Genomic DNA, 27,962 nt, shown 5'->3' on the forward strand with positions numbered 1-27,962 from the left:
GACTAAATCCCTTCAGAGATTTCCTTTGCTTCAGTCTTTCAGGAGCCTCCCGAAGATGCTAGGAGTCGTTTAAGAAGGCTGGAAGATGGCCGTTGGGAAGGAACTGTTGGTAGCTGGCAATACTTCATCCCGAGGAGGCGGTGGCAATAGCTCCCTGGGCAGCAGACATCATGGATTTTCCTCCCTCTGGGAACCAGAGGTCCCTGCGTTTCTGGTTTGAATCCCTTAGAGACAAAGAACTTCATTATCTCCCATACCCGCGTGGGACTGTTGGGGAGGAGACGGGGTGGAGGGGTTAGACTTCTACCTCCATGAAACACCCGCGGGCTCAAAGAGGAGTCTGGATCCTGACTGGTCCAGGAGGCGTGCGAGGCCGCGGGGCCCCTCCGGCGTGGGCCAGGCGCGTTGCCAAGGTGCCCGGGGAAGGGGCCGCCCGGCGCAGGCCGGGGACGTGAAGCGCTCCGGGTGCTCCCATGTAGGCCACACATAGACCGCCGGCACCCTCCTTCCTCTACAACTCCATTCTCTAGCGCTTCTTTTTCCCGGGGAGCCTCCGCTTTCCCCTTCTCCCCGCCGCCGCCCTCGCCCTTCTTCCCTCTCCTGACCCTCCCTCAGCTCACCCCTCCCTCGGCAGCCCACCTTCACCCCGCTCCTCCGCGCGCTCCTCGGTACTCGCCCCTCAGCCCTGGCCTCCCCTCGCCGGCCCCCGGCCCCCGCGGTCCCCTCCCTGCCCCCCTCGAGGCGGCGGCGGCCCCTTTCACAATAGCGCGGCCCGCCTCCATCCTCTCGGCTCCCGGTGCACTCCCGCCCGCTCCCCTCCCCGCGCATGCGTTCTCCGGTCGGCGGCGGCTGCGGCGGTGGCGGCTACGAGCGGCTCCGTTTTTTTAAAGGGAAACGCTGAGGCGCCGGGGGTGACTGTGGGGGAGGGGGACCCTGAGCCGCGGAGACCCCCGGGGGAGGCGACAGACCCCCTCTCCCGGAGTAGGAGGGCTTTGGGCGGACCCAGCCCTCCACCCCCTCCTGAGGAGGAGGGGGGTGGAAATGGAGGCTCGGGGCGGCTGAGGCGAGCTCCGGGGCGGGGGGCCGGGGCGGGGAAGGGGGGGTGCGGGGTGGGGAGACGAGGCGGGCCCGGCCGGGCCAGGGGGGGCCGAAGCGAGCTCCGGGGATGAGCTCGGGGGCGGCTGGGTGCGAGCTCCTGCCTCTGAGGCGAAGGCGGCGGCGGCGGCAGCAGAGGCGGCGGCGAGGCCCCCATGGGCCGGCGGCGGGCCTCAGCCGCGGCCTCCACGTCTCCGCACGCCGGCGGGATGGCGCCCGGGCCCCGGAGGAGCCGCGCTAGCGAAGGCCTGCTGCCGCGCTGCTGAGGCGAGCCCGCCAAACTCCCCTCCCCCCCTTAGTCCTCGACCCCTCGCACCTCGCCCCTTCCCCACCCCCTCCTCCGCCTCGGTGCCCGGCGCTGCTCCGGACCACTATGACCATGAGATCCGCGGTGTTCAAGGCGGCCGCGGCCCCTGCCGGCGGCAACCCTGAGCAGCGACTGGACTACGAGCGGGCTGCGGCGCTGGGCGGGCCCGAGGACGAGCCCGGGGCGGCCGAAGCCCACTTCCTCCCCCGGCACCGTAAGCTCAAGGAGCCGGGGCCCCCGCTGGCCTCCTCCCAGGGCGGGAGCCCCGCGCCTTCCCCGGCCGGCTGCGGCGGCAAGGGCCGGGGCTTGTTACTCCCGGCCGGGGCGGCCCCCGGGCAGCAGGAAGAGAGCTGGGGCGGTTCGGTGCCCTTGCCCTGTCCGCCCCCGGCCACCAAGCAAGCCGGCATTGGGGGGGAGCCCGCCGCAGCCGGCTGCAGCCCCCGGCCCAAGTATCAGGCGGTGCTGCCCATTCAGACGGGCTCTCTCGTGGCGGCGGCCAAAGAGCCTACGCCCTGGGCTGGGGACAAGGGTGGGGCGGCCTCCCCCGCTGCCACCGCCTCGGACCCGGCGGGACCCCCACCACTACCTCTGCCCGGGCCGCCACCCCTCGCGCCCACCGCCACCGCCGGGACCCTGGCGGCCAGCGAGGGCAGATGGAAGAGTATGAGGAAGAGCCCTCTCGGGGGTGGTGGCGGCTCGGGAGCTTCCAGTCAGGCCGCCTGCCTCAAACAGATCCTTCTGCTGCAATTGGACCTCATCGAACAGCAGCAGCAGCAGCTGCAGGCCAAGGAAAAGGAGATCGAGGAGCTGAAGTCAGAGAGAGACACGGTACGGGAGGGGTTAATCTGCATTCGGGCCGAGGAGCGAGTTGTGCGCATGCTCGGGGGAAGGGGGCTGTAGGAGGTTAAGGCACCCCCGGGTTAAGGGTAAAGGAGGTTGGCCACCGCCAAAGGAGTATCTTAGGCTCTGGGTCTCTGAGAGTCAGGCTCACAGACACGTTGGGTTGGAGGGAAGGGTTAAAGGGCAACCTCCCAGGGGGAAGGGGAGGGGTTTCAGGTGCCAAAGGGTTAATTTAAAATGACAGCCCCAGACGTGTGGGAAAGATGTTTAGTGGGAAAAGACCTGATCTGTGAGGGGTTAAAAATGAAAGGGTGGGGTGTAGGTGTTGCGGCCTTATGGAAGGGTTAAATTAAAGAGCTATCGCGTTAGAAATGCACGGTGGAGGAGAGGGCTGTAGCAAGCAGCTGTTGCTCTCACCACTGCTGCAGCATCTTTAGATAGGGCAGTAGGCCTTTTAGTGGGGACGGGGGCAGAGGTGATTTATATGGAATCCTATTTTAGTTTTCTTAAATGATATTAAGGGAAGCACTGCCTTTGATTTCAGACAGCTTTTAATAGGAACCTGAGTTCTAATACATGACCCACTGACCAGGTCCCTTGTATAAGCATGGTGTTTGAAGCTGGAAGATTTTAGGGCATCAGGGGAAAGTAAGCTTATTAAATGTATTAAGTAGACCTCCCCATCCTTATTTTAGAATCTTAGGGAGTAGGAAAGTCGTTTATTATTTCTTTACTTCTGAGTAGCTTGGACGACACAGGCTTGTTTTTACTGCAGCAGTAGTTAAGGGCACCTCCGCGTTAAAACATACTCCTTCAGATATGAGGGAAGCTGGGGTGGGGGGTATTACTGTGGTAGCATACCTTACAGCTGCCTAAAAATAAACATGGTTTCTACAATTGTTGTGTTCAGGCTGCAGCAATCTCTCTTTCCCTCTCTCCCTCCCTCTTCTTCTCTCTCTCTCTCTCTCCCTTTCTCTCTCTCTGTCTCTCTCTCTCTCCCTCCCTCCCTCCCCGCCGTCCTCATCTCTCCCTCTCTCTTTCTGGCGTCGTGTGCGCTAAGAGCTGAGCAAGGGAGCAGGCGGCTATTCATTTTGTTTGCTTTCCAAATGAATCGCATCGGGTGGCTGTTTTATTGGAGAATGCATTCTGCAAGGTGGATTGGGAGCTGGGGCAGGTCTCATTAAAATATCTCATGGTGTTGATTTGTGGAAGTTACTCAACATGGAGGTGGCACTGCTCAGACTGTACTGCAGTCTAGGGGTGTGATGGTACCGTAATTACAACACATCATATCCTTGTATGGGGGGGAGTGGGAAGACAAGGGCCAGTGAAGGAGAAAAAATCAAGGAAATGTCACCCACAAACGGTGGTTAAGGGCTGTGAATCAAAACATATACAAGGAGATGAAATGAGAGTATGGCTGATAGGGGGTTTCTCTGCTGATTGTGAAGGTTTCTGCTCAGTTCCTGAGGTAATGGCCCCTTTGCAGGCTTTCCTAGTCAGGAAAAGTGGGGTGAGTTAAGGATAGAGTGTCAGAACTTGGTACTCACTGCTTCTGTTGTGTATTGCAATTTTAATGTTGCTTAAGCTTGTTTCACTTATTCCAGTTGTTGTTTGGCCTTGTCTGAAATCTATGCAATGAATGTAATGAAGGCAGCATTAACATCACTGTCTAACCCAGATAAAATTCTTGTAATAGAGTATAAGTAGCACAACACCTTTTCTCAAAACTAAACTGACACAAAGTTTTCAATGATAATAGACTTCCATTTTCTGTTTAGATTTTTAGTCCTTTTAATTAAAACTAAAAGAACTTTGATTTTAATAAATATTTAGATGAATAGGTATAATTTTTTGTGTTACCTCAAATACAAAGCAATGTGTATATATCATGATGGTTGGAATTTATGGGTACTGATTTCTATTTTCCAAATGAAATGTTCATTGTTTTAAAAGTACCCCCTCCCACACATACCCCTTTCAAGTAACACTGCCATTCCTGGTAGCACTGTATGAGCTCTTAATTCCTTCTCAATGTACTGTTTGCACTTTTCTGTTGTGTATAGGGTTTTGGAGTAGAAGTAGAGAGGATAGAATTTGGACAATCTTAGGGCCTCTTAAAAGAACATGTAGGCTGGGCACGGTGGCTCAAGCCTGTAATCCCAGCACTTTGGGAGGCCTAGGCCGGTGGATCACGAGGTCAAGAGATAGAGACCATCCTGGCCAACATGGTGAAACCCTGTCTCTACTAAAAATACAAAAATTACCCGGTGTGGTGGTGGGCGCCTGAAATACCAGCTACTCTGGAGGCTGAGGCAGGGGAATTGCTTGAACGTGGGGGTGGAGGTTGCAGTGAGCCATTGCACTCCAGCCTGGGTGACAAGAGCAAAACTCCATCTCAAAAAAAAAAAAAAAGAATATGTATACAATTAATTCTGGAAACTCCCAAACCAACTTGGAACCACAAGGATAGCAGTAGCAGAGACCATGCCATTAAAAGGCATGTTATGGTCCCTCCCGGTGCAGAAGATCTCCTTACAGAAGAATGAACTACAAATTCCCCCATGCCTTTTCCCATCTAGTTTGGCCTTTAAAATTAAACAGTATACCTTGTCTTCTCTTTTTTGTTTAAGGGAAACTGTTCAAATTAATTAATGTCTGCCTATTTAAAAAGTTGAGTTGATGTGGTCCATAGAAAGAGGCAGAAGACTATATGATTCCTAAATGGGGCTAAGTATCTGTGTGTTTAATTTTTTATGTGTTAAGTCTGCATTTTGCTACTCTCTCTTTTAGCTCCTTGCTCGGATTGAACGTATGGAAAGGCGGATGCAGCTGGTAAAGAAGGATAACGAGAAAGAAAGGCACAAGCTGTTTCAGGGCTATGAAACTGAAGAGAGAGAGGAAACAGAGCTATCTGAGAAAATTAAACTGGAGTGCCAGCCGGAGCTTTCTGAGACATCCCAGACTCTGCCTCCCAAGCCTTTCTCATGTGGGCGGAGTGGAAAGGGACATAAAAGGTGTGCTGATAATTTTGTTTGATGAGGACACTTGTTACTAGTGATTGAGAGTAGGGGATTATTGGGATTTATGAATTGGTTTTATAGCAATCATAACTTGCTTTAGAAGTCTTCTATGCTGAGGGCCGGGTGTGGTGGTTCACACCTGTAATCCCAGCACTTTGGGAGGCCGAGGTGGGTGGATCATGAGGTCAGGAGATTGAGACCATCCTGGCCACCATGGTGAAACCCCGTCTCTACTAAAAATACAAAAAATTAGCCGGGCGTGGTGGCGGGTGCCTGTAGTCCCAGCTACTCGGGAGGCTGAGGCAGGAGAATCACTTGAACTCGGGAGGCAGACGTTGCAGTGAGCCAAGATTGCGCCACTGCACTCCAGCCTGGCAACAGAGCGAGACTCCATCAAAAAAAATTTTTTAAAAGTATTCTGTGCTGATAAACTATCTTGAAACATTCTTTTTTTTTTTTTTTTTTTGAGACGGAGTCTTGCTCTGTGGCCCAGGCTGGAGTGCAGTGGCTGGATTTCAGCTCACTACAAGCTTCGCCTTCCGGATTTACGCCATTCTCCTGCCTCAGCCTCCGGAGTAGCTGGGACTACAGGCGCCCACCACCTTGCCCTGCTAGTTTTTTGTATTTTTTGGTAGAGACGGGATTTCACCATGTTAGCCAGGATGGTCTCGATCTCCTGACCTCGTGATCCGCCCGTCTCGGCCTCTCAAAGTGCTGGGATTACAGGCTTGAGCCACCGCGCCCGGCCTCTTGAAACATTCTTATGCGGACTGTAAAAGTCTGCTTGGGAATATTTTGGTCACAGTAATAATTATTGAATGCAGCTTACATCATAAAAAGAATGGGCAACAAGTGTCACAGCTGAGTTTCTTAAAACTATAGCAATTCAAGTTAGGAAGTGTTAAATTCCTTCATTGTGTTGTACACTGGTACACATAGAAAAGTAAAATAGAGGCCAGGCGTGGTGGCTCATGCCTGTAATCCCTTTGAGAGAGCAAGGTGGGGAGGGAGGGATCACTTGCACCTAGGAGTTTGAGACCAGCCTGGGCAACATAGTGAGACCTCATTTTTACAAAAAATCCAAAAATTAGCTGGGCCTGGAGGTATGCACCTATAGTCCCAGCTACTCAGGAGGTTGAGGCCGTGAGCCTGGGAGGTTGAGGCTACAGTGAGCTGTTATTGCACCACTGCACACTGCACTCCAGCCTGGGTGACAGAGTGATACCCTGTTTCAATTTTTAAAAAAAGGTAAAATGGAACTGTCCTTGGACTCAGAGAAATTAGCCCAACTGTAAGGATGGGCATACATTTTGAAAACTCAGAATTCAAATGAAGTAAAATATGTAGATGTACAACACCTGATATAAACTAAGGTTTTTTGTTTGTTTGTTTGTTCTGTCACCCAGGCTGGGGTGCAAGTGTCGCCAACATGGCTCACTTCATCTTCCACCTCTTGAGCTCAAGTGGTCCTCCTACTTCAGCCTCCCATGTAGCTAGGACCATAGGCACTCACCACCATGCTTGGCTAACTTTTTTTATTTTTTTATACAGACAGGCTCTCACTTTGTTTCCCAGGCTGATCTCAAACTCCTGGGCTCAAGTGATCCTCCCACCTCGGCCTCCCAGAGAGCTGGGATTACAGACATTAAACTAAGTTTTGTAAGATGCAGGGATATTAAAAATTATTCTGGGTTAGAATTGTGAAACTTTAAGTAGGAAATCAGTCTTGAAAAAGAAGTATAGCCGGGCACGGTGGCTCACACCTGTAATCCCAGCACTTTGGGAGGCCGAGGCAGGCGGATCACGAGGTCAGGAGATTGAGACCATCCTAGCTAACATGGTGAAACCCTGTCTCTACCAAAAATAAAAAAATTAGCTGGGTGTGGTGGCACAAACCTGTAGTCCCAACTACTAGGGAGGCTGAGGCAGCAGAATCGTTTGAACCCAGGAGACGGAGGTTGCACTGAGCTGAGATCGCGCCACTGCACTCCAGCCTGGGCAGCAGAGTGAGACTCCGTCTCAAAAAGAAAAAGAAGTATAAAATTTAGGTTGGTAAAGAGGAAGGGAGATGACTTTCTTGGGATGTGGTAGGGGAAGAAGGGAGGAAGAAAGAGGTTAGAGAATGCCAGCAGACAGCAAGAAAAAGGAAATAAAGGTTATAATTAATGTGGTACAGGGTTGGAGGGAAAAGGAAAGAGACTGATCTCTTGGCTACAGGAAATAGGTGTACCTAATGTAGTGGGTTGTAGTGGTACCTAATGATGTTGGCTAAAGGACCTTGAATATTCTTCTTCTTTTTTTTTTTTTTTTTTCTTGAGATGGAGTCTCACTCTGTTGCCCAGGCTGGAGTGCAGTGGCGTGATCTCAGCTCACTGCAACCCCTGCCTCCCAGGGTTAAGCAATTCTCCTGCCTCAGCCTCCCAAGTAGCTAGGATTACAGGCATGGGCCACCAAGCCCAACTAATTTTTGTATTTTTTTTTAGTAGAGACGGGGTTTCACCATGTTGACCAGGCTGGTCTTGAACTGCTGACCTCAAGTGATCTGCCCACATCGGCCTTCCAAAGTGCTGGGATTACAGGCGTGAGCCACTGCACCTGGTGGACCTTGAATATTCTTAAGCATGAAAACTCCTTATTCAACAAACATTTACTGGCCAGGTGTGGTGGCTCATGCCGGTAATCCCTGCACTTTGGGAGGCCTAGGTGGGTGGATCACCTAAGGTCAGGTGTTCGAGACCAGCCTGACCAATATGGTGAAACCCTGCCTTTACTAAAAATACAAAAAAAATTAACCAGGCATGGTGGTGTATGCCTGTAATTGCAGCTACTCGGAAGGCTGAGATAGAATTGCTTGAACCCGGGAGGCAGAGATTGCAGTGAACCGAGATCATGCCACTGCACTCCAGCCTGGGTGACAGAGCAAGACTCCGTCTCAAAAAACAAAAAACAACAAAAAAAAATTTACTAATGGCCTATTTTATATACTGCTAAGCCTGGGCTGTTCCTGCTCATGACTGCCAAATGAACACCAGACATTTAGGTACCTGAATACTTGTCATTTTGGGGCAAAATAACCAGCTTATTCTTTTGCTCCAGAATGTGTTCAAATTAGATTTTATTCAAGTGTCAATATATTTTATAATGTTTTCTTCCCTATCTAATAGGAAATCCCCATTTGGAAGTACAGAAAGAAAGACTCCTGTTAAAAAGCTGGCTCCTGAATTTTCAAAAGTCAAAACAAAAACTCCTAAGCACTCTCCTATTAAAGAGGAACCCTGTGGTTCCTTATCTGAAACTGTTTGTAAACGTGAATTGAGGAGCCAAGAAACCCCAGAAAAGCCCCGGTCTTCAGTGGACACCCCACCAAGACTCTCCACTCCCCAAAAGGGACCCAGCACCCATCCCAAGGAGAAAGCCTTCTCAAGTGAGATAGAAGATTTGCCGTACCTTTCCACCACAGAAATGTATTTGTGTCGTTGGCACCAGCCTCCCCCATCACCGTTACCATTACGGGAATCCTCTCCAAAGAAGGAGGAGACTGTAGCAAGTAAGGCATAGAGAACACTTGCTCTTATACCCTAGTGGTGGCGGTCAAGCTAACAAGTGTGAAAATGCCTTTGGCATTTTTAAAAAAGTGCAATCAATAAAGCAGAGTTCTGTCAAGAATGAGTAAGTTAACAGCCAGAGACAGACACTGTGCAGGCATTGCAAATAGATGGAATTACAGCAAAATGTGCTCAATGTATTTGCCTGCTTACAACACTGGGAGATGTGTTTGCCAGTAAGTTGCTCATCACAAGAGCACCAGACTTGGGGGTGTAATCTCCGGCAACTTGCATGCCCTCTGAAAGAAGGGTTTTCTGTGCTGTGAAATGCATAGAACTATACTTTGCCATGCACGACTGTTCCTGCAATTGATATTGTGTGAAATCTGGGAGGGTGGTCTTTGGGTGTTCTCAGGGGCCAATGGTAATTTTTGGGTTGGGGAGCCAGCTTGGGGTGGGGAATTTTCACCTGGGCCTCCGCTCTTTAACTATATAAACATTTATCTGTATATCTATGTCCCTGTCTGGGGGGCAGGAGGAATCTGCCAAAGACCAACAGTCTTACTTTATCTTACTATACTTCACAAAGGTTCTAAAATGTGAAGAGTTTACTTGGATTGCAGTAGCCCATTGGTTGTTCATATATTTAAATAAAATGGTCTACAAACTATTTTTCAAACAATAAGGACTATCTTGGGATATCTGAGCTGCTTGGGGAGGGTGTGGGGTGTGGGACCTTGGTCTTCATTCCCTTTTTTTTCCTTTATGGCTTCCACACAGAGATGCTCCCCTATCTTCTACATCAACCAGTAACTGGAATGTGCCTTCAATCATGTAATATTAGTCTATGTCAGTCACTGCGGTTACTCTGGGGTCATGGTTGGGGAGGCCTTCCAGGATAGAGCCGCAGTCCCAAGTTTCTACCACTGTGTCTTGCCTAGCAGGATGGGGATAGAAATCCATTCCAGTGAGACAAGAGCGTTCTCCAGGCTTTGTTTGGCTGTTTTGGTGACAAAATTAAGTGGGAAAGCTAGATTAGTCATCTTAATGATCTAACGTCTATTAGGCCTCACACTTGAGTACATTAGATCAGGATCCTGATCTAGGTTCAGATTTTTGTTGGTTCAGTCAGTTGAACAGGTTCTTCCTTAATGGTTAACCTTTTTTGCTGCCATGGCAATGCTGTGTAACAACTTAAGAGAAACGTGAAGCAACTTCCCATCCGGGATTGGGTAATGGCTTGGTCCAGAGCTGTTCTGTGTGACTGGCTATTTTTGAAAATCCTGTCTTCCCTAGTACAGACAATTTCAAACACCTCTGAGATTGTGGGCATAGTGAAACAAAAGAATCTAATTGGGGAGATCCCAGCCCCTTGAGGAGCCTGAGTTGTGAATAAACATGTGAATCCTTATTCTTGATGCCCCTATCTCAAGAGGAAGGCTCAATGGCTTGTTCTAGGGGAGCCAAAGTCTTTGTGCATGTTGTTCAGGCTGGACCAGCAAGGTAGTTTGTTTGGAGGGAGGAGGGAGCTGTTTAAGAAGACTACTTATGTAAGTTTTGAGAACACTGATCTTTTATTTGAAAAATAGGGTCAACTTTTACTCACCTGCCATGTTCTGAGTTTAAGGTTTGATATCCTTGGCCATCAACTGTTGCAGGGAAACCACCCTAAATAATGAAGAAAAGAAGTCGTCTCAGTGTAAAAAAAAAAAGTGGTGGGCTTATTTTCTTTTCTTTTGTCTGTTGTTCCCTCTTCCCCTCCCCCAGAGAGAAATTCTCAAAAGAACAACTCAAAAAACAAAATGGCTTCCTAGTGAGAACTTCAGTGATGATCCTTTCCTCCATTTGGGGTATGGGCTTTTTTTCTTTTTACACTGAGATTATTCTTCTTTCCTGCATTATTTAGGGTGTCTGATGCCATCAAGTGTTGCAGGAGAAACTTCAGTCTTGGCTGGTGAGTAGAATAGGAATTGTGCTGGCTGGGCCTGGGGTGGGGGTTGGTGGGATGGTGGATGGTTGGGAGCTGCATTCCCCATCCACTGGATGTGGGAGAGTGAGATTTCTTGGTGTATGATTGATTACACTACTATAGACTTCAAAATGACAACAAATTTCAGTTGTTTTTCAGGAACTGCTATAGCATCCATTATATGAATTGTCAGGTATTGGTTTAGGGTTTTTGTGATCCTGAGTTTGGCAGACTGCAATGGCATTTTAGGTTCTTTTATACCATAGCAAGGACACTGAATATGGCTTCAGGGAGGCCATAGAATGGATTCCTATCACTTGGTAACTTTGTCTCATCTGGGGAGAGACCTCTTATCCTAGTGAATAGTTGTGCGACTTTGGATTTAAGGGTGGTTCCACCCCTCCTCCCTTTCTTTTTCTCTCTTTTTTTTTTTTCAGTTCCTTCTTGGAGGGACCACTCAGTAGAGCCTCTAAGGGACCCAAATCCTTCAGACCTTTTGGAGGTAGGTAACCAACAGCAGTCAATTGAAGAGAGTGAGAGAGTAAATAGAACATGAGGGTATAACTTGAAAATGTCATAGTACTATGGATGAATTAAATAGAATTTTAAGGCCAGACAGAAACTTGAGAAATTATCTGGTCCAGCTCCTTCATTTTATAGATTAAAAAACAGGTCCAGAGTAGTTAAGTGATTGATTAAAAAAATAAGTAGCTAGGTAGTGTTCAAAATAGATTTTATGCTAAGTAGAAAAGTTAGGGCTGGGCTCGGTGGCTCATGCCTATAATCCCAGCACTTTGGGAGGCTGAGGCAGGTGGATCACCTGAGGTCAGGAGTTAGAGATCAGCCTGGCCAATGTGGCGAAACCCTGTCTCTACTAAAAATACAAAAATTAGACAGGCTTTGTGGTGCACGCCTGTAATCCCAGCTACTCGGGAAGCTGAGACAGGGAGAATTGCTTGAACCTGGGAGGTGGAGGTTGCAGTGAGCCAAGGTCGCACCACTGCACTCCAGCGTGGGTGACAGAGTGAGACTCCATCAAAAAAAAAAAAAAAAAAAGCAAGCATGTACCCCTCAGCCATAAAATTGTATATTCTAAGCTCATTTGACTCTTAAAGTTTTGATTATTTTAAGGTCAGATTCCTACAAAGTATGGAGGCGAGGAGACTTTATGGCAGTCTGGGGGTTTTAGTTTGATGTGGTGTTTACCTTGGAAAGTTATGGAAATGATTGTGAAATTTGGAGATTCTAAAAGGGTGTGGATGGGGAAAGGAGTATGTGTTTTGTTGATTCTGTTACCAGGAAGTTCCCATACTATCCATGGAACCCACAGACTCAGGTAGAACCGGAAGGTGAAAGATGTTAACATTCCTGGAAGCTGGAAATTAGTTAGTATATGTGTGTAACTAATACATGGTGATAGCTTATCAGCTGCTTTTCTTTACATAGAACCTGGATGACAGTGTGTTTTCAAAGCGGCATGCAAAACTGGAGCTGGATGAGAAGAGAAGGAAAAGGTGAGGCCAGAGATGCCCATCCTGGAAACAACTGAGCCCTAGGACCTAGGACAGAGGATCAGGGCACCTGACCTCCCTCTTTCATGCTGTGGAGAATCTTGGAGCACCTAACACTCTTACATTACTGGCTTCCCAGTTGGTTGAATATCTTAGTTGGAAATGGTTTCCAACTAAGTAGGAAAACATGTTTGGCCTCTTTTTGTGTATGACCTTCCTCAGTTCTACTTTCTGTGGAACACCAACACATGATCTAGACAGTAGGCTTAAAACAGCACTCCTTTAACCAGGCAGGCATTTCTCTTTACCCTGTCTAGAGGAGTCAGCAGGAGTCCTCCTAGCATCTGGATTGTGTGAGTTGTTTTTATAGAGCAGGTTTTGGGTCAACAGTAATGTTGGGTTTGTTTGTTTTGTTTGGTTTGTTTTTCCCAGATGGGATATTCAGAGGATCAGGGAACAAAGAATTTTACAGCGACTGCAGCTCAGAATGTATAAAAAGAAAGGAATTCAGGAATCTGAGCCTGAGGTTACCTCATTTTTCCCTGAGCCAGATGATGGTAAGTTGTGTCCATCTAAAAGAATAGGTTTTTCAGAGGAGGAGGAGGGTGCAAGGCTCCAGGGTACAACTTGCTCTGAATGAATTAAGTATATTTTGGAGCAGATATAACTTCTAGACATTTCCCATCTATATCACTAATAAGCTCCTGTTTGACTTTCTCCCATAGTTGAAAGTTTGATGATTACCCCCTTCTTGCCTGTTGTAGCATTTGGACGACCATTACCAAAATTAACTCCACAGTAAGTATATGTTTTTTTCCTCCCCTTCCAGGTAACTTACACATCCCTCTCAGACTTCATGGAAGCCTAGATATGAGGTAGAACCAGGTGGCTTAGGGATAGCCATAGGTCTTTGACATAAATGAGGCTACCTGGGCAACTAGCTTTTGTAATAAGATTCCCAAGCCAATAATTAGAAGGATTGCTTTTTGAGATAGAAGTAGATGATTCCATCACTTTAATGGTACACAGTTGTTCTGGCTTTGAGGCAGGAAAGACACTCCAAACTAGTCAGAGATAGGGACATAGTAACATTTTTGTAGTTGCTATCGTGTCCACACTGAATCCTGTCTAGTCTTGTAAGTTGATTTCTTCATCCTCTTTTGCCAGGAATTTTGAGCTACCCTGGTTGGATGAGCGTAGCCGATGCAGGTTGGAGATCCAGAAGAAGCAAACACCTCACCGGACGTGTAGGAAATAGCTGTGCTGGCAAGAACGTTGTCTTCAGATAGTTGTAGCATGCCATTCCAGAGAGTGGCAGAGACCTGTATATGTGACCTTTGTCCTCACATATGTTATCACTCGCTGATAATACCCTTTCATACTCCCTTGACTTTGTTTTCATCACTCTGATTTCACAAAAACTCTTCCATTCGGCTAATTGTGAGTTATGGAGGGTGATTGGGATTTCTTTTCCCTTTTTTGGGAAATGGGCTCTCAAGCTAAAGCTATAGGCTGGCAGATTCAGAAGTTTCAGGGGTCTGTTTCTATACATTTGCCTATGTTAAAGGGGTAAAAGGGCTCTCTTCATTAGACATGTGGAAGATGAAGCAACCCCTTCCTTTAGAACTGTGCCTGCATGGCACTCTTCTCACCCTGGTACACCCTCCTTATAGTGGGTATAGTGATTTTTAACCCTAAAACAAAACAAACAACCTCACCATGAGCTTTAGGACCAGATGAGGAATGACAAGTGAAGCGATGAAGCAAGCCATCTTCACAGAGTAGAAAAGACATCAGAGAGTTGGTAGATAACTGTGTGAAGATAGTTGTTCTCTTGAAACTATTCTGTGATACAGTCATGTGGAAAGGGATGTTTGGCTGTGATTGTTTTCTCAGTTAATGGGTAACTGAATTTCTTTACCCCTCAAAAAACAAAATATTTGGAAAAGAAAGTGGGGATGGTTAGTTTCAGAACAAGTTGCAGCTGTAAACAAAAGCAGTTAGCATTTGAGATGGAATGCCAAAACCTGTATAGATGTCCTTGTATCACATCACTTCTCAAGTATTCCTTCATTGGGCTTCGTCCTTTTAGCTGGGCTCTTGGTGGTGGGATAGAGACTTAGGGAGGGTAGAGGGAGAGTGTGGAAATAGGTGCTTCCTTTGGCTGGCAAATGTCTACATCTTGAAACAAACAGATGTACCTAATGAGCTTCTCCATTCACTTTGTAAAAATAAGATTTGTATGTGTACCATCTTGGTCCTCTCCCCTCCCCCATTTTGTTGAAATATCAGGATAGCACTCCCAGGCCACTTTGGTCTCAGTGTAAGATCCCTATTAACTATCTGAAAGGAAAATAGAGCCAAGACCTCTGGTCTCAAATATATAGGAATTGCCTTTCTTTAGTCTTCAGGACTATTGTGTGAAAACAAGTAGGGGTCTAATCTCCTAGAAGGTAGGGGCTTTTATCCTTAAAGAGAATATGTCCCCAGATTATTAGCACTTTTAGAGGAGAAGCCAAGGTATGTAGGGTGTGTGGCTGGCCCATCAGTGGAGCACAAGAGAGAATGGGATACCATTGTGGGAAGAGAAGAAAAGTTCCTCAGGGGCCTCCCACTGCTAAAGCTTTTTGTGAGATGTTGATCTGTGCTTCCTGGATTTGACTTTTAAAGGAATTATTCTGGCAGCACATGTATTCTTGGATGATCTTGCTGCTCTTATTTCTCCTTTTGTGTGTGTGTGTGTGTGGCTATGGGTTTTCATTTGTAACTCCATCTGCTTAGGAGAGTGGGCTCTCTATAAGGGAACCTGCTGTAAACTTCATTGCAGCAAGGATGTAGAGAGAAATAGGACTTAATTCCACTAGGGGCTCTCATCTCACACCTTAAGGAGAAGGAGATTTCTAGAAAAATTGGGCCAGATTTTCTTTGTTCTCCATCATTTTAATGTGGCAGGATGTTCAGTTTTTCTTACTCTTACCTATGTTATATTTCTTCGTAACGTGTCCAAAAAGAAAAAAGACGCAATCAGTGTCTCTTAACTTTGTTCTTTGATCCCTCTCAGTTTCTTCTTGATTTCAGCATGTGTCGGATTCCTAATTTTGGATATGAGTTAGCAAATTTAACCATTATGTTTGTGCCCTACCCAGGGGACTCCCCAGTTTCTGACTTGAAGTAGACTGAGAAGAATCCACGAGGTGCTATTTGGCCAGACTTAAGTAGATTCTATTTCCTTGGTTCTCCCTCTCCCTGAGGACCTCTTATTTTATTGTCCCCTCTTCTAGGTTAATTCTCCTTTGATTTGACTTTGTTGAGAAGGAGGTTGGAGAGTAGATTAGCAAAGTTCCAAGTGCAAAATTACAGTGTGTTAGAGTGTGGGGGGAAAATTAGTCTTATTTTTCCCTACATGGGATACAACACTGTGAATTCAATCTTCAACTGAAGGCCCTGCAGTTCTCCTAAAACATAGTTGTTTGTTTTTCTTTAACAAAGTTTAAGCTAGTGTTAATAAATTAAAAAAAAATTGCTTGTCTGTCTACTTCAGCTTTGTTTTATGCCCATTTCATATTGTTGTCTGTGTTGTAATTCATAACTTTTGATACCATTTTGATGTGTAAAATTGGTTGTCTTGTAAATATCTTATAAAGAGTTCAATTGTAAATAAACTATTGTGGCTGTTAATTTTTGAACTTCTGCTTCAATTTATTATATTTATTGGCAAACATTAAACAATTCTGCTTGTATATTTGAAACACTGGAAAAAGAAATCCATTTCCACAATATAAAAGAATAACACATTATTTTCCCCTTTATATAAGATACTCACTTTCATTTGTATATAAGTAGAATGTATTTCATCCTTCTCAATTGTCCAGTGTGCTTCCTTAAGTATAATCAGCAACTTGGCTGGGCGCAGTGGCTCACGCCTGTAATCCCAACACTTTGGAGGCTGAGGTGGGCAGATCACTTGTGGTCAGAGGTTCAAGACCAGCCTGGCCAACACAGTAAAACATGGTAAAACCTCATCTACTAAAAATACAAAAATTATCCAGGTGTGGTGGCATGCACCTGTTATCCCAGTTACTTGGGAGGCTGAGGCAGGAAAATCTCTTGAACCTGGGAAGTGGAAGTTGCAGTAAGCCAAGATCAACCTACTACACTCCAGCCTGGGCGACAGCGAGACTCCATCTCAAAAACAAAAACAAAAAAGGACTGGTCCAAAAAAAAAAAAAAGGGGGGGGGGGGCTGTGCATGGTGGCTCACATTTGTAACCCCAGCACTTTGGGAGGCTTAGGCGGGTAGATCACCTGAGGTCAGAAGTTCGAAACCAGCCTGGCCAACATGGTGAAACCCCGTCTCTACCAAAAAGACAATAAATTAGCCAGGTGTGGTGGCAGGCACCTGTAATCCCAGCTACTTGGGAGGCTGAAGCACCAGAATTGCTTGAACCCAGGAGGGGCAGAGGTTGCGGTGAACCAAGATCATGCCATTGCACTCCAGCCTGGGTGGCAGAGGGAGACTCCAACTCAAAAAAAGAAAAGTATAATTAGCAACTTCAGACCCGAGATTATAGGATACTTGGTCCCTGGTGTCTAAGTTAACAAAATCTTATGGTTGGAAAGACCTTAGAGGTCATCTATTGTGACCCCTGATACATGATTTACCCTTGATAACATTCCAGATGAGCAAATTCCAGCTTCTGCTTCCACACTTTGTTTTTTAACATACATTTTTCCCCCTAAGTGTTTGAAAATTCTTGCTTGTTGACAAAAATCTAACTTCTTGTAACTTAAACCCATTGGTTTTTGCTTTGCCTTCTAGGATAATGAAAAAAAGATCAATCCCTCCTTTTCTTCATAGTCCCTAGTTAAAGATTGCTGTGGCTCGAGGCGGGGCACGGTGGCTCACGCCTGTAATCCCAGCACTTTGGGAGGCCCAGGTGGGCGGATCACAAAGTCAAGAGATCGAGACCATCCTGGCTAACACGGTGAAACCCCGTCTCTACTAAAAATACAAAAAAATTAGCCGGGCGTGGTGGGCGGGCGCTGGTAGTCCCAGCTACTCGGGAGGCTGAGGCAGGAGAATGGCATGAACCCCGGGGGGGGGGTGGGGGGGAGCTTGCAGTGAGCGGAGATCACGCCAAAGCACTCCAAGCCTGGGTGACAGAGCGAGACTCTGTCTCAGAAAAACAACAACAACAACAACAAAACAGGCCGGGCGCGGTGGCTCAAGCCTGTAATCCCAGCACTTTGGGAGGCTGAGACGGGCAGATCACGAGGTCAGGAGATCGAGACCATCCTGGCTAACACGGTGAAACCCTGTCTCTACTAAAAAATACAAAAAACTAGCCGGGCGAGGTGGCGGGCGCCTGTAGTCCCAGCGACTCAGGAGGTTGAGGCAGGAGAATGGCGTAAACCCGGGAGGCGGAGCTTGCAGTGAGCTGAAATCCGGTCACTGCACTCCAGCCTGGGCGACAGAGCGAGACTCTGTCTCAAAAAAAAAAAAAAAAAATTAAATTGGACCCAGACCAAACAACTGAAGGACAAAGTGGCAGACTATCACTTTCCTTATTTAGACACTAAACTTGGCAGTCTTATTTGCACCAGTTTAGCTTATGATCGATAAGATCCTCCAGGTCTTTAACACTTATTAAATCATATTTTTGAACTCAGGCAGTTGGCTTTTGGAGCTGGACTTATAAGTCGTCAGGTTTGGCCACTTGTCTAATTAGCTGAGATCGTTTGAATTTTGTGTTTTTTTTTTTTTTTTTTTTTTTTTTTTTTTGAGACGGAGTCTCACTGTCGCCCAGGCTGGAGTGCAGTGGCGCGATCTCGGCTCACTGCAAGCTCCGCCTCCCGGGTTCACGCCACTCTGCCTCAGCCTCCCAAGTACCTGGGACTACAGGCGCCCGCCATCTCGCCCGGCTAGTTTTTTGTATTTTTTAGTAGAGACGGAGTTTCACCGTGTTAGCCAGGATGGTCTCGATCTCCTGACCTCGTGATCTGCCCGTCTCGGCCTCCCAAAGTGCTGGGATTACAGGCGTGAGTCACCGCAACCGGCCTCGAATTTTCATTTAATCTCTGAAGGCATTCATAATTACTTCCAGTTTCATGTTGTCTATAAATTTGATAAACATCAGGATCTTTAACCACATTATTTATAAAAATTCTACTCAGGAAAGGCTGCACGTGGTGGCTCACTCCTGTACTCCCAGCACTTTGGGAGGCCGAGGCGGGCAGATCATGAGGTCAGGAGACCGACACCATCCTGGCTAACACGGTGAAACCCCGTCTCTACTAAAATTACAAAAAATTAGCCGGGCGTGGTGGCGGGCGCCTGTAGTCCCAGCTACTCCGGAGGCTGAGGCAGAATGACGCGAACCCGGGAGGCGGAGCTTGCAGTGAGGCGAAATCGCGCCACCGCACTCCAGCCTGGGCGACTGAGCGAGACTCCGTCTCAAAAAAAAAAAAAAACTTTTTTTTTTTTTTACTCAGGAAAGAATCCTATGCCATAGTGGCCTTTGTTTGATACATACATTATTAGCGTGCACTCCTGTAGGTGCACTAAAAACTTAGCTCATGCACTTTGTATATCCTTATAATGGTACAAAGAAAATACATTGATTCTTTTCATTGGTGACAAATGCCTTGCCAAAATCAAAGAATTTCCATAAACCTTAAGAAGGAAATAATGTCAGGATTTTGAATCAACATCCGTTTCTACTGACCATTTATTTTTAAATAGGTTCTAAAATCCTCGAAAGGGCAGTAGCTCATGCCTGTAATCCCAGCACTTTGGAAGGCTGAGACGAGAGGATCGCTTGAGCCCAGCCAGGAGACAAGCCTGAGCAAGAGCGAGACCCCATCTCTACAAAAAATAGAAAAATTAGCTGGGTGTGGTAGTGTGTAACGGTTGTCCCAACTACGAAGGAGGCTGAGGCAGGGAGGTCACCTGTGCCCGGGAGGTCAAAGCTGCAGTGAGCCGTGATCGTGCCACTGCACTCCAGCCTGCGCAAGAGTGAGACCCTGCCTCAAAACAAAACAAAACAAAACCGGTAACACTGGCATCATACCAGCCTGCACTGTGGGACAGGTGATGGCTGGGGTGGGAAGAAACGTGAAGAGGAAATGAGAACACAGAGAAAACGCTGCAACAAGAAGTCCTCTGGCTTCACTGCAGACAATTGGTTTCTCCTTCGCCCGTTATCTTAAAAACCGGGCTGGTGTAGCAAATCTGACGCAGCACTACGGCTTTTAAGATTTACCTTGATTCGTGATATTACCAAGCAAAGGAATGCAGTAAATTGACCTGCTTCAAACGTAGGTAGAACTGAGAAACGGAAACAGAAAACCATGAAACAGCCCCAGTGTTGCAGTGAAGCTGTGACAGGTCGACGCCTTCCACTCGGGAAGCCCAAGATGGCCGGGCCAGGAACCCGGGAGGCAGCTGAAGTCTCAATTCCCCTCACCCTAGGCCTGCCCAAGAGATGTCAGAAGCCGCGCCACGCCCCCTTACATCACCGATAGACTTAATCCGCTTCGGCCGCAAACTTGTCGCAGGCCTAGGCCCCGCCCCGTGTCCCGCCCACCCCAAGCGGGATGGCCGAGCGCCGCACGCGCAGCACGCCGGGATTAGCTATCGAGCCTCCCAGCAGCCTCTGGGACGGGCGCGGTGCGTAAGTAGCTCGCCGGCGGTGGCCGTTCTCCGTAAGATGGCGGATCGGCGGCGGCAGCGCGCTTCGCAAGACACCGAGGACGAGGAATCTGGTGCTTCGGGCTCAGACAGCGGCGGCTCTCCGTTGCGGGGCGGCGGGAGCTGCAGCGGTAGCGCCGGAGGCGGCGGCAGCGGCTCTCTGCCTTCACAGCGCGGAGGCCGAATCGGGGCCCTTCATCTGCGGCGGGTGGAGAGCGGGGGCGCCAAGAGCGCTGAGGAGTCGGAGTGTGTGAGTGCGCGCAGGCGGGCCGGGGTGGGGTGGGGACCGGGCGGCGAGCCTGCCGGGGGCGGGGTGTAGGTGATGCTCGGTGTCTGGGAGTTGATAGTAGATACTGGGACTTTTTTTGTTGTTTTTACGAGAAAAGGGGAGTTATCCCAATGCGAGTTTGCATCCGGAGTTCTAAGGGAAGAAGAAGGATTGGGGGTTTCTGGGAGGATGACAGAGCCGCTGGGGATGGAAAGCGGATGTTTATTCAGAAATCAGGGCTGGAGGGAAGGAGACCAGACCTGCCTTGGCTACTACTTATTAAAGACCAGACCTGCCTTGGCTACTGCTTGCCTCCCTCTCCGACCATTTTGTGCTGAGTCTTCAGCTCTTCACCCACATTTCTTTATTGGGCTCCCCACCTCTGGAAATCACAAAACTAACCCATGTCTTCTACTTTCTTTCAGGAGAGTGAAGATGGCATTGAAGGTGATGGTGAGTAGCATCTTTTACCCCATTAGGACAACAGTTTTTTTTTTAACATGAACTCAGAAAATCTATTTCCCACTGTCGACATTCTCACACACTGTCACGGATTTAGGGCCACAGAGTGGCTTTTTGTAGCATAGTGGTTAAGAGCATAGGTTTTAGCAGTGTAGTCTTGTGCAAGTTACTCTCTGAGTCTGTTTCTCCTTCTGTAAGTGGGGACTATAATTTTATCCACGTTGTAGGTTGATGTCAGAATTAAATGAGACTCTTAGTCTGACCTATAATAAGCAGCCAAAAAATGTTTCTGGGTTTCTGTTTTTCCACATATTTCTGTTTTATTTCAGCTGTTCTCTCGGATTATGAAAGTGCAGAAGACTCGGAAGTGAGTATGACAGGTTTTTTCCTATGGTACAGATCAGAAATGCTTTTAGAAACGTGTACACACCTTCGTTGCAAACGTACCATGACCTCCGTGTTTATCCTCTTGTGTATTCTTCATTTATGCTTCTGAGAAAGTGTTACAGAATGTCTTGTTCTCTTTAGACCTAGGGAAAACTTGGGGCATGCCGTCTCAAGCCACAGTTGTTACACCGTTAGTTGGCTTCTCTTCCTGTCTGAAGAATATAAGGTTCTAAGTAAGAGAATGAGTACATCTTGAAGTCGTCTGAAAGATGTTTGACAGTTTTATGCAGTGTAGGTTGAGAAGCCAGCCAGTTGGATATTTTTTTCCGTGGATTTTTTTTTCCAAATCTATCTGAAGACTTTGAAAGGGTAGGATTCTGAATGTTTTGTGCCAAGAGCATCCATCATTTTATAGGTGGGGATTTCTCTGTTTCTAGGAGAAAGTTTCCTGTCTTTTGGATAAACTACTAGAGATGGCATCAGAATAAATGTTTGTTTTCTGGGTTGTTGAGTGGAGTCCTGAGTTCTGGTAATGGGATTATATACAGGGGGAATTGGATAGTGGATCAAAGATTTTGTCTATAAATTTTTAGAACCGTTACTACATTTTAGAATCTGTTAAGCCCTTGAAGATGAAACAGTGAACATTATAACAAATTCCTATCTTTAGAGATCTTACAACTTAATAAGGAAGTCAGACAAACATTCCAGCAATTGTACCACTTGCTGATAGGGGATAGCGCTGGGATAGGACTAAGTAGGGTGTTACAGCTGGGCACTGAATCCATCTTAGTCAGGAAAGATTAAGAGTTGACTGGGTAGAATGTGTTCTAGGCAGGGGGAACAACCGTTAAGAAAGCCCACAGGGGCCAGGAGCAGTGGCTCATGCCTGTAATCGCAGCACTTTGGAAGAGTGAGGCAAGCGGATCACTTGAGGCCAGGAGTTTGAGACCAGCCTGGCCAACATGGTGAAAACCCATCTCTACTAAAAAATAACAAAAAATTAGTTGGGTGTGGTGATGTATGCCTGTAATTCCAGCTACTCGGGAGGCTGAGACACGAAAATTGTTTGACCCCAGGAGATGGAGGTGGCAGTGAGCTGAAATCATGCCACTGCACTCCTACCTGGGTGACGGAGTGAGACTGTCTTAAAAAGTAAATACATTAAAAAAAAGAAGAGGCCGGGCACTGTGGCTCACGCCTGTGATCCCAGCACTTTGGGAGGCCGAGGTGGGCGTATCGCAAGGTGAGGAGATCGAGACCATCCTGGCTAACACGGTGAAACCCCGTCTCTACTAAAAATACAAAAAATTAGCCAAGCATGGTGGCGGGCGCCTTGTAGTCCCACCTACTCGGGAGGCTGAGGCAAGAGAATGGCGTGAACCCGGAAGGCGGAGCTTGCAGTGAGCTGAGATCCCACCATTGCACTCCAGCCTGGGTGACAGAGCGAGACTCCGTCTGAAAAAAAAAAAAAAAAAAAAACCCATAGGGGCACAAAAAAATAATAATACTTAGGATGAATAAGATCTAAACCCAGCGCAATGGCTCACACCTGTAATCCCAGCACTGTGGGAGGCCAAGGTGGGGCAGTCACTTGAGGCCACGAGGTCAGGACCAGCCTGGCCAACATGGCCAAACTCCATCTTTACTAAAAATACAAAAATTAGCAGGTCGTGGTCACGCATGCCCGTAATTCCAACTACTCAAGTGGCTGAGGCAGGAGAATCCCTTGAGGCTGGGAGGTGGAGGTGGCAGGGAGCCATAATCAACACCACTGTAATCCAGCCCGGGCAACAGAGCAAGACTCTGTCTCCAAAAAATTTAAAAAATAAAAAAGAATGACTAAGATCTAGAATTTCATATTTGCAAAATGGTGACTACAGTCAACAGTAACTTACTGTATATTTAAAAATAACTATTGGCTGGGTGTGGTGGCTCAAGCCTGTAATCCCAGCACTTTGGGAGGCCGAGGTGGGTGGATCACGAAGTCAATAGATCGAGACCACCCTGGCCAACATGGTGAAATCCTGTCTTTACCAAAAATACAAAAATTAGCCGGTTGTGGTGGCGCGCACCTGTGGTCCCAGCTACTCAGGAGGCTGAGGCAGGAGAATCGCTTGAATCTGGGAGGCAGAGGTTGCAGTGAGCCGAGATCACGCCACTGCGCTCCAGGCTGGTGACAGGGCAAGACTCCATCTCAAAAAAAAATAAGTGTCAATAAAAGAATGTAATTGAGGCCGGGCGTGGTGGCTCAAGCCTGTAATCCCAGCACTTTGGGAGGCCGAGACGGGCGGATCATGAGGTCAGGAGATCGAGACCATCCTGGCTAATACGGTGAAACCCCGTCTCTACTAAAAAATACAAAAAACTAGCCGGGCGACGAGGCGGGCGCCTGTAGTCCCAGCTACTCGGGAGGCTGAGACAGGAGAATGGCGTGAACCCGGGAGGCGGAGCTTGCAGTGAGCTGAGAGCCGACCACTGCACTCCAGCCTGGGCAGCAGAGCAAGACTCCGTCTCAAAAAAAAAAAAAAAAAAAAAAGAATGTAATTGAATTGTTTGTAACAAAGGATAAGTGCTTGAGGTGATCCATACCCCATTTACCCTTAACATGATTATTACACATTGTATACCAAAAAAAAAAATCTCATGGGCTGGGTGCAGTGGCTCACACCTGTAATCCCAGCACTTTGGGAGGCTGAGGCGGGTGGATCACCTGCGGTCAGGAGTTCAAGACCAGCCTGGCCAACATGGCAAAACCCTATCTCTACTGAAAATAAGAAAAATTAGCTAGGCGTGGTGGCGGGCGCCTGTAATCCCAGTGACCCAGGAGGCTGAGGCAGGAGAATTACTTGAACCCAAAGGTGGAGGTTGCAGTGAGCCAAGGTGGTGCCATTGCACTCCAGCCTGGGCAACAAGAGCGAAACTCTGTCTCAAAAAAAAAAAAAAAACTCATGTACTGCATAAATATATATACCTACTAGGTACTCACAAAAATTAAAAACTTTCTTTTCTTTTTTTGTTTGAGATGGAGTCTTGCTCTGTAACCCAGACAGGAGTCCAGTGGCGTGATCTCGGCTCACTGCAACCTTCGCCTCCCAGGTTCAAGCAATTTTCCTGTCTCAGCCTCCTGAGTAGCTGGGATTACAGGTGCACACCACCACACCCGGCTAACTTTTGTATTTGTAGTAGAGACGGGGTTTCACCATGTTGGCCAGGCTGGTCATGAACTCGACCTCAGGTGATCTGCCCACATCAGCTTCCCAAAGTACCAGGATTATAGGTTTGAGCCACTGTGCCTAGCCGTCTTTTTTTTTTTTTTTTAAAGAGGCAGGGTCTCACTCTGTTGCCCAGTCACCCAGGCTGGAGTGCAGTTGTGGGATCACAGCTCACTACAGCCCCCAATTGCTGGGTTCAAACAGTCCTCCTACCTTGACCTCCCAAAGTGCTGAGATTACAAGCATGAGCCGGCATGCCCAGCCAAAAAAAATAAAATTTTTTTTTCCTTTTTGAGACAGAGTGTCACTCTCTTGCCCAGACTGGAGTGCAATGGCTTGATCTCAGCTCACTGCAACCTCTGCCTCCCAGATTCAAGCCATTCTCCTGCCTCAGTCTCCCAAGTAGCTGGGATTATAGGTGCATGACACCACACCCGCCTGATTTTTGTGTTTTTAGGAGAGACGGAGTTTCACCATGTTGGTCAGGCTGGTCTCGAACTCCTCACCTCAGGTGACCCGCCCGCCTTGGCCTCCCAAGGTGCTGGGATTACAGGCATGAGTCACCATGCCCCCCAATTTTTTTTTTTTTTTTTTAGATGGAGTCTCGCTCTGTAGCCAGGCTGGAGTGCAGTGGCGCAATCTTGGCTCACTGGAGCCTCCGGCTCCTGGGTTCAAGTGATTCTCCTGCTTCAGCGCCGGCTCCTGGGTTCAAGTGATTCTCCTGCTTCAGCGTCCTGAGTAGCTGGGACTACAGGTGTGCGCCACCACGCTCAGCTAATTTTTGTATTTTTAGGAGAGATAGGGTTCCACCATGTTGGCTAGGATGGTCTCCATCTCTTGACCTCGTGATTCATCCACCTGGGCCTCCCAAAGTGCTGGGATTACAGGCATGAGCTACTGCGCCTGGCCCAAAATTTTTTTTAAAAAGAGAGAAAGCCCAGATAGAGAAAATAGCGTTTGGGAACTTGGGAGTAGTTAGGTGTGACTGGAGCTTTGTTGGTACAGGATAGGTATTAGAAATAAAGACAAATTGGTGAGCGGAGGCCACCAATTGGTGAGGTGAGATGATTGCTTGAGCTTGGGAGGTGGAGGTTGCAGTGAATCAAGATTGTACCACTGCACTCCAGCCTGGGTAACAGAATAAGACCCTGTCTCAAAAAAATAAAAAATAAAAAGTGATGTGATTGGATTTCTTTATTTTTTTAAATTTTTATTTACTTTTTTTTTTTTTTTTCTGAGATGGAGTCTCACACTGTCACATGCCCAGGCTGGAGTGCAGTGGTACGATCTCGGCTCACTGCAGCCTCCACCTCCCAGGTACAAGCGATTCTCCTGCCTCAGCCTCCCAGGTAGCCAGGTAGCTGGGACTACAGATGCACGCCACCACACCCAGCTAATTTTTTTTTAATTTTTAGTAGAGATGAGTTTCACCATGTTGGCCAGGCTGGTCTCGAACTCCTGACCTCAAGTGATACACCTCTCTTGGTCTTTCAGAGTGCTGGGATTACAAGCATGAGCCACTATGCTTTGTCTGACTTAAATTTTAAAGAAGTGTTTTGCAGATCCAGAGAACACTTGCATCAGAAAATCCAACTGGCCATTCTCTACTGAAACAGACTCTTGGGAGGGGCATTGTGGACTCAGACATTTATGTATTAAAGAATATCCCAGGTTGATGCTCTGTACTGTAAAATTTGAGGATTCTTTTACAGCAGTTATTTTGTCTGCAATGAAGAGGAACAAGATCAGAGACAGAAAAGCTAGTTAAGAAAGCTATTGTAGGTATCTACTTAAGTACTTAGTGTGGCATGGAGTAGAGTTGTGATATTGAAAATAGAAGTGGACAGAATTCAGAGTTACAAGTGGTTTTGGGATGGAGAATATTTGCAGTACAGCTGCTTTTTGATTCATGGCATAGTTATATCCCATCCTGGTAAACCCATCATAAGTTCAAGACAACTTCTTGGCTAACTTGGAGCAGCAGCTCTCTGTTGCTATCTAGCGTCTCAAGGAGTATGATTCCTTTTTTTTTCTTTTTTTTTGAGACAGAGTCTCACTCTGTCTTGCTCTGTCTGCAGTGGCGTGATCTCAGCTCACTGCAACCTCCGCCGCCCGGGTTCAAGCGATTCTCGTGCATCAGCCTCCCGAGTAGCTGGGACTACAGGTATCCGTCACCATGTCCGGCTAATTTTTTTGTATTTTTAGTAGAGACGGGGTTTCACCGTGTTAGCCAGGATGGTCTCGATTTGCTGACCTCGTGATCCGCCTGCCTCGGCCTCCCAAAGTGCTGGGATTACAGGCGTGAGCCACCGCGCCCGGCCTTTCCTTTTTTTTTTTTTGAGACGGAGTCTTGCTCTGTTGCCCAGGCTAAAGTGAAGTGGCGCGATCTCTGCTCACTGCAAGCTCCACCCCCTGGGTTCAAGCCATTCTTCTGCCTCAGCCTCCCAAGTAGCTGGGACTACAGGTGCCCGCCACCACGTCTGGCTGATTTTTTTGTATTTTTAGTAGAGACAGGGTTTCACTGTGTTTGCCAGGATGATCTCGATCGCCTGACTTCATACAGTCTGCCCTCCTCGGCCTCCCAAAGTGTTGGGATGACAGGCGTGAGCCACTGTATCTGGCCATCTTTTTTATTTTTTAAAAAATATTTTGAATAGAGATGGGGTCTCTCTATGTTTTGCAGTCTGGTCTTGAACTCCTGGGCTCAAGGGATCCTCCCACCTTAGCCTCCCAAAGTTCTGAGATTACATGTGTGGTGAGCCACTGCACCCAGCTGAGAAGTACAATTTCTACTGAATGTTTATGGCTTTCACACCACCATAAAGTCACAATTATAAGTTGAACCATCATACATCAGGACTGTCTGTAGTCACTAGAGATTGGAAACGCTGGAAAAACTGACAGGCAGTATGGAGTGTTCAATGAGTTTTGGGGATTGTGAATTTATAACAGCTTACCATTCTATATGTAAAGGAGTTTGGATGTTATCCTAATGGCAAGGAAAGAAGTACCATTGAAGGCTTAAATGTGGAGGATGAATTGTGGGTGAGGCACAGAGGAAGACTAGGGGCAGAAGAGCTGTTTAGAGGTTGTTAGGATAGTCCATGGAGCATGACGATGGTGTCCTAAAGAAGATTCATACTTGTGGGAATGGCAAGATGTGGACAGATGAGAGAGAGATTCTAGTGTTACTAACAACCCCTTCGTTGATTGAATGTGGAAGCTGAATTAAGGAGTCAAAGGAGGCCAGGCACCATGGCTCATGTCTATAATCACAGCATGTTGGGAGGCTGAGGCAGGTAGATTGCTTGAGCCTAGGAGCCTGAGACCCACCTGGGCAACATGGAAAAATCCCGTCTCTACAAAAGAAAAGTAGGAAAAAAAAATTATCCGGTCTTGCTGGCGCAGGCCTGTGGTCCCAGCTACTGAGGAGGTTCAGGCAGGAGGATCATCCGAGCCCAGGGAGGTCAGAGCTGTAGAATTGTGATCACTCCACAGCACTCCAGCCTGGACAACAAAGTGAGACCCTGACTCAGAAAAAGAAAAAGGAGTCAAAGGAATGTGCAGGTTGATGAACTGTTAAGGAAGGGACAGCAGGAGAAGAATTCTGGAAGGACAGTGGTGGGTTAGGTTTTGGATGTTTTGAGATTG

At 47.4% G+C, this 27,962-nt stretch overlaps 2 protein-coding genes across 3 annotated transcripts in view; both read left to right on the top strand.

Moving 5' to 3' along the window:
- The first annotated feature begins 828 nt into the window (after positions 1–828).
- On the top strand, positions 829–15,968 carry MSL1 (MSL complex subunit 1). 2 transcript variants are annotated; one of them, XM_010354491.2, is made up of 9 exons: positions 829–2,230; positions 5,036–5,259; positions 8,430–8,812; positions 10,717–10,764; positions 11,217–11,281; positions 12,226–12,293; positions 12,723–12,847; positions 13,016–13,088; positions 13,458–15,968. In XM_010354491.2, exons 1-9 carry the CDS (start codon positions 1,469–1,471, stop codon positions 13,546–13,548), a joined length of 1,839 nt encoding a protein of 612 aa, XP_010352793.1. In that variant the 5' UTR covers positions 829–1,468; the 3' UTR covers positions 13,549–15,968. The 2 variants fall into 2 exon arrangements, with proteins under 2 accessions (XP_010352793.1, XP_030778620.1); XM_030922760.1 differs by lacking the exon at positions 10,717–10,764.
- A 3,910-nt stretch (positions 15,969–19,878) lies between these two features.
- CASC3 (CASC3 exon junction complex subunit) overlaps positions 19,879–27,962 on the top strand; it is a 34,743-nt gene continuing 26,659 nt past the window's right edge. Inside the window, exons 1-3 of the mRNA XM_010354489.2 lie at positions 19,879–20,229; positions 20,673–20,700; positions 21,039–21,076. Of these exons, the coding sequence (XP_010352791.1) occupies positions 19,999–20,229; positions 20,673–20,700; positions 21,039–21,076 (297 nt within the window). The 5' untranslated portion in view covers positions 19,879–19,998. The remainder of the gene's footprint in view (positions 20,230–20,672; positions 20,701–21,038; positions 21,077–27,962) is intronic.

The sequence above is a fragment of the Rhinopithecus roxellana genome, chromosome 19 (assembly GCF_007565055.1).
Source record: "Rhinopithecus roxellana isolate Shanxi Qingling chromosome 19, ASM756505v1, whole genome shotgun sequence".
NCBI classification, from domain to species: Eukaryota; Metazoa; Chordata; class Mammalia; order Primates; family Cercopithecidae; genus Rhinopithecus; species Rhinopithecus roxellana.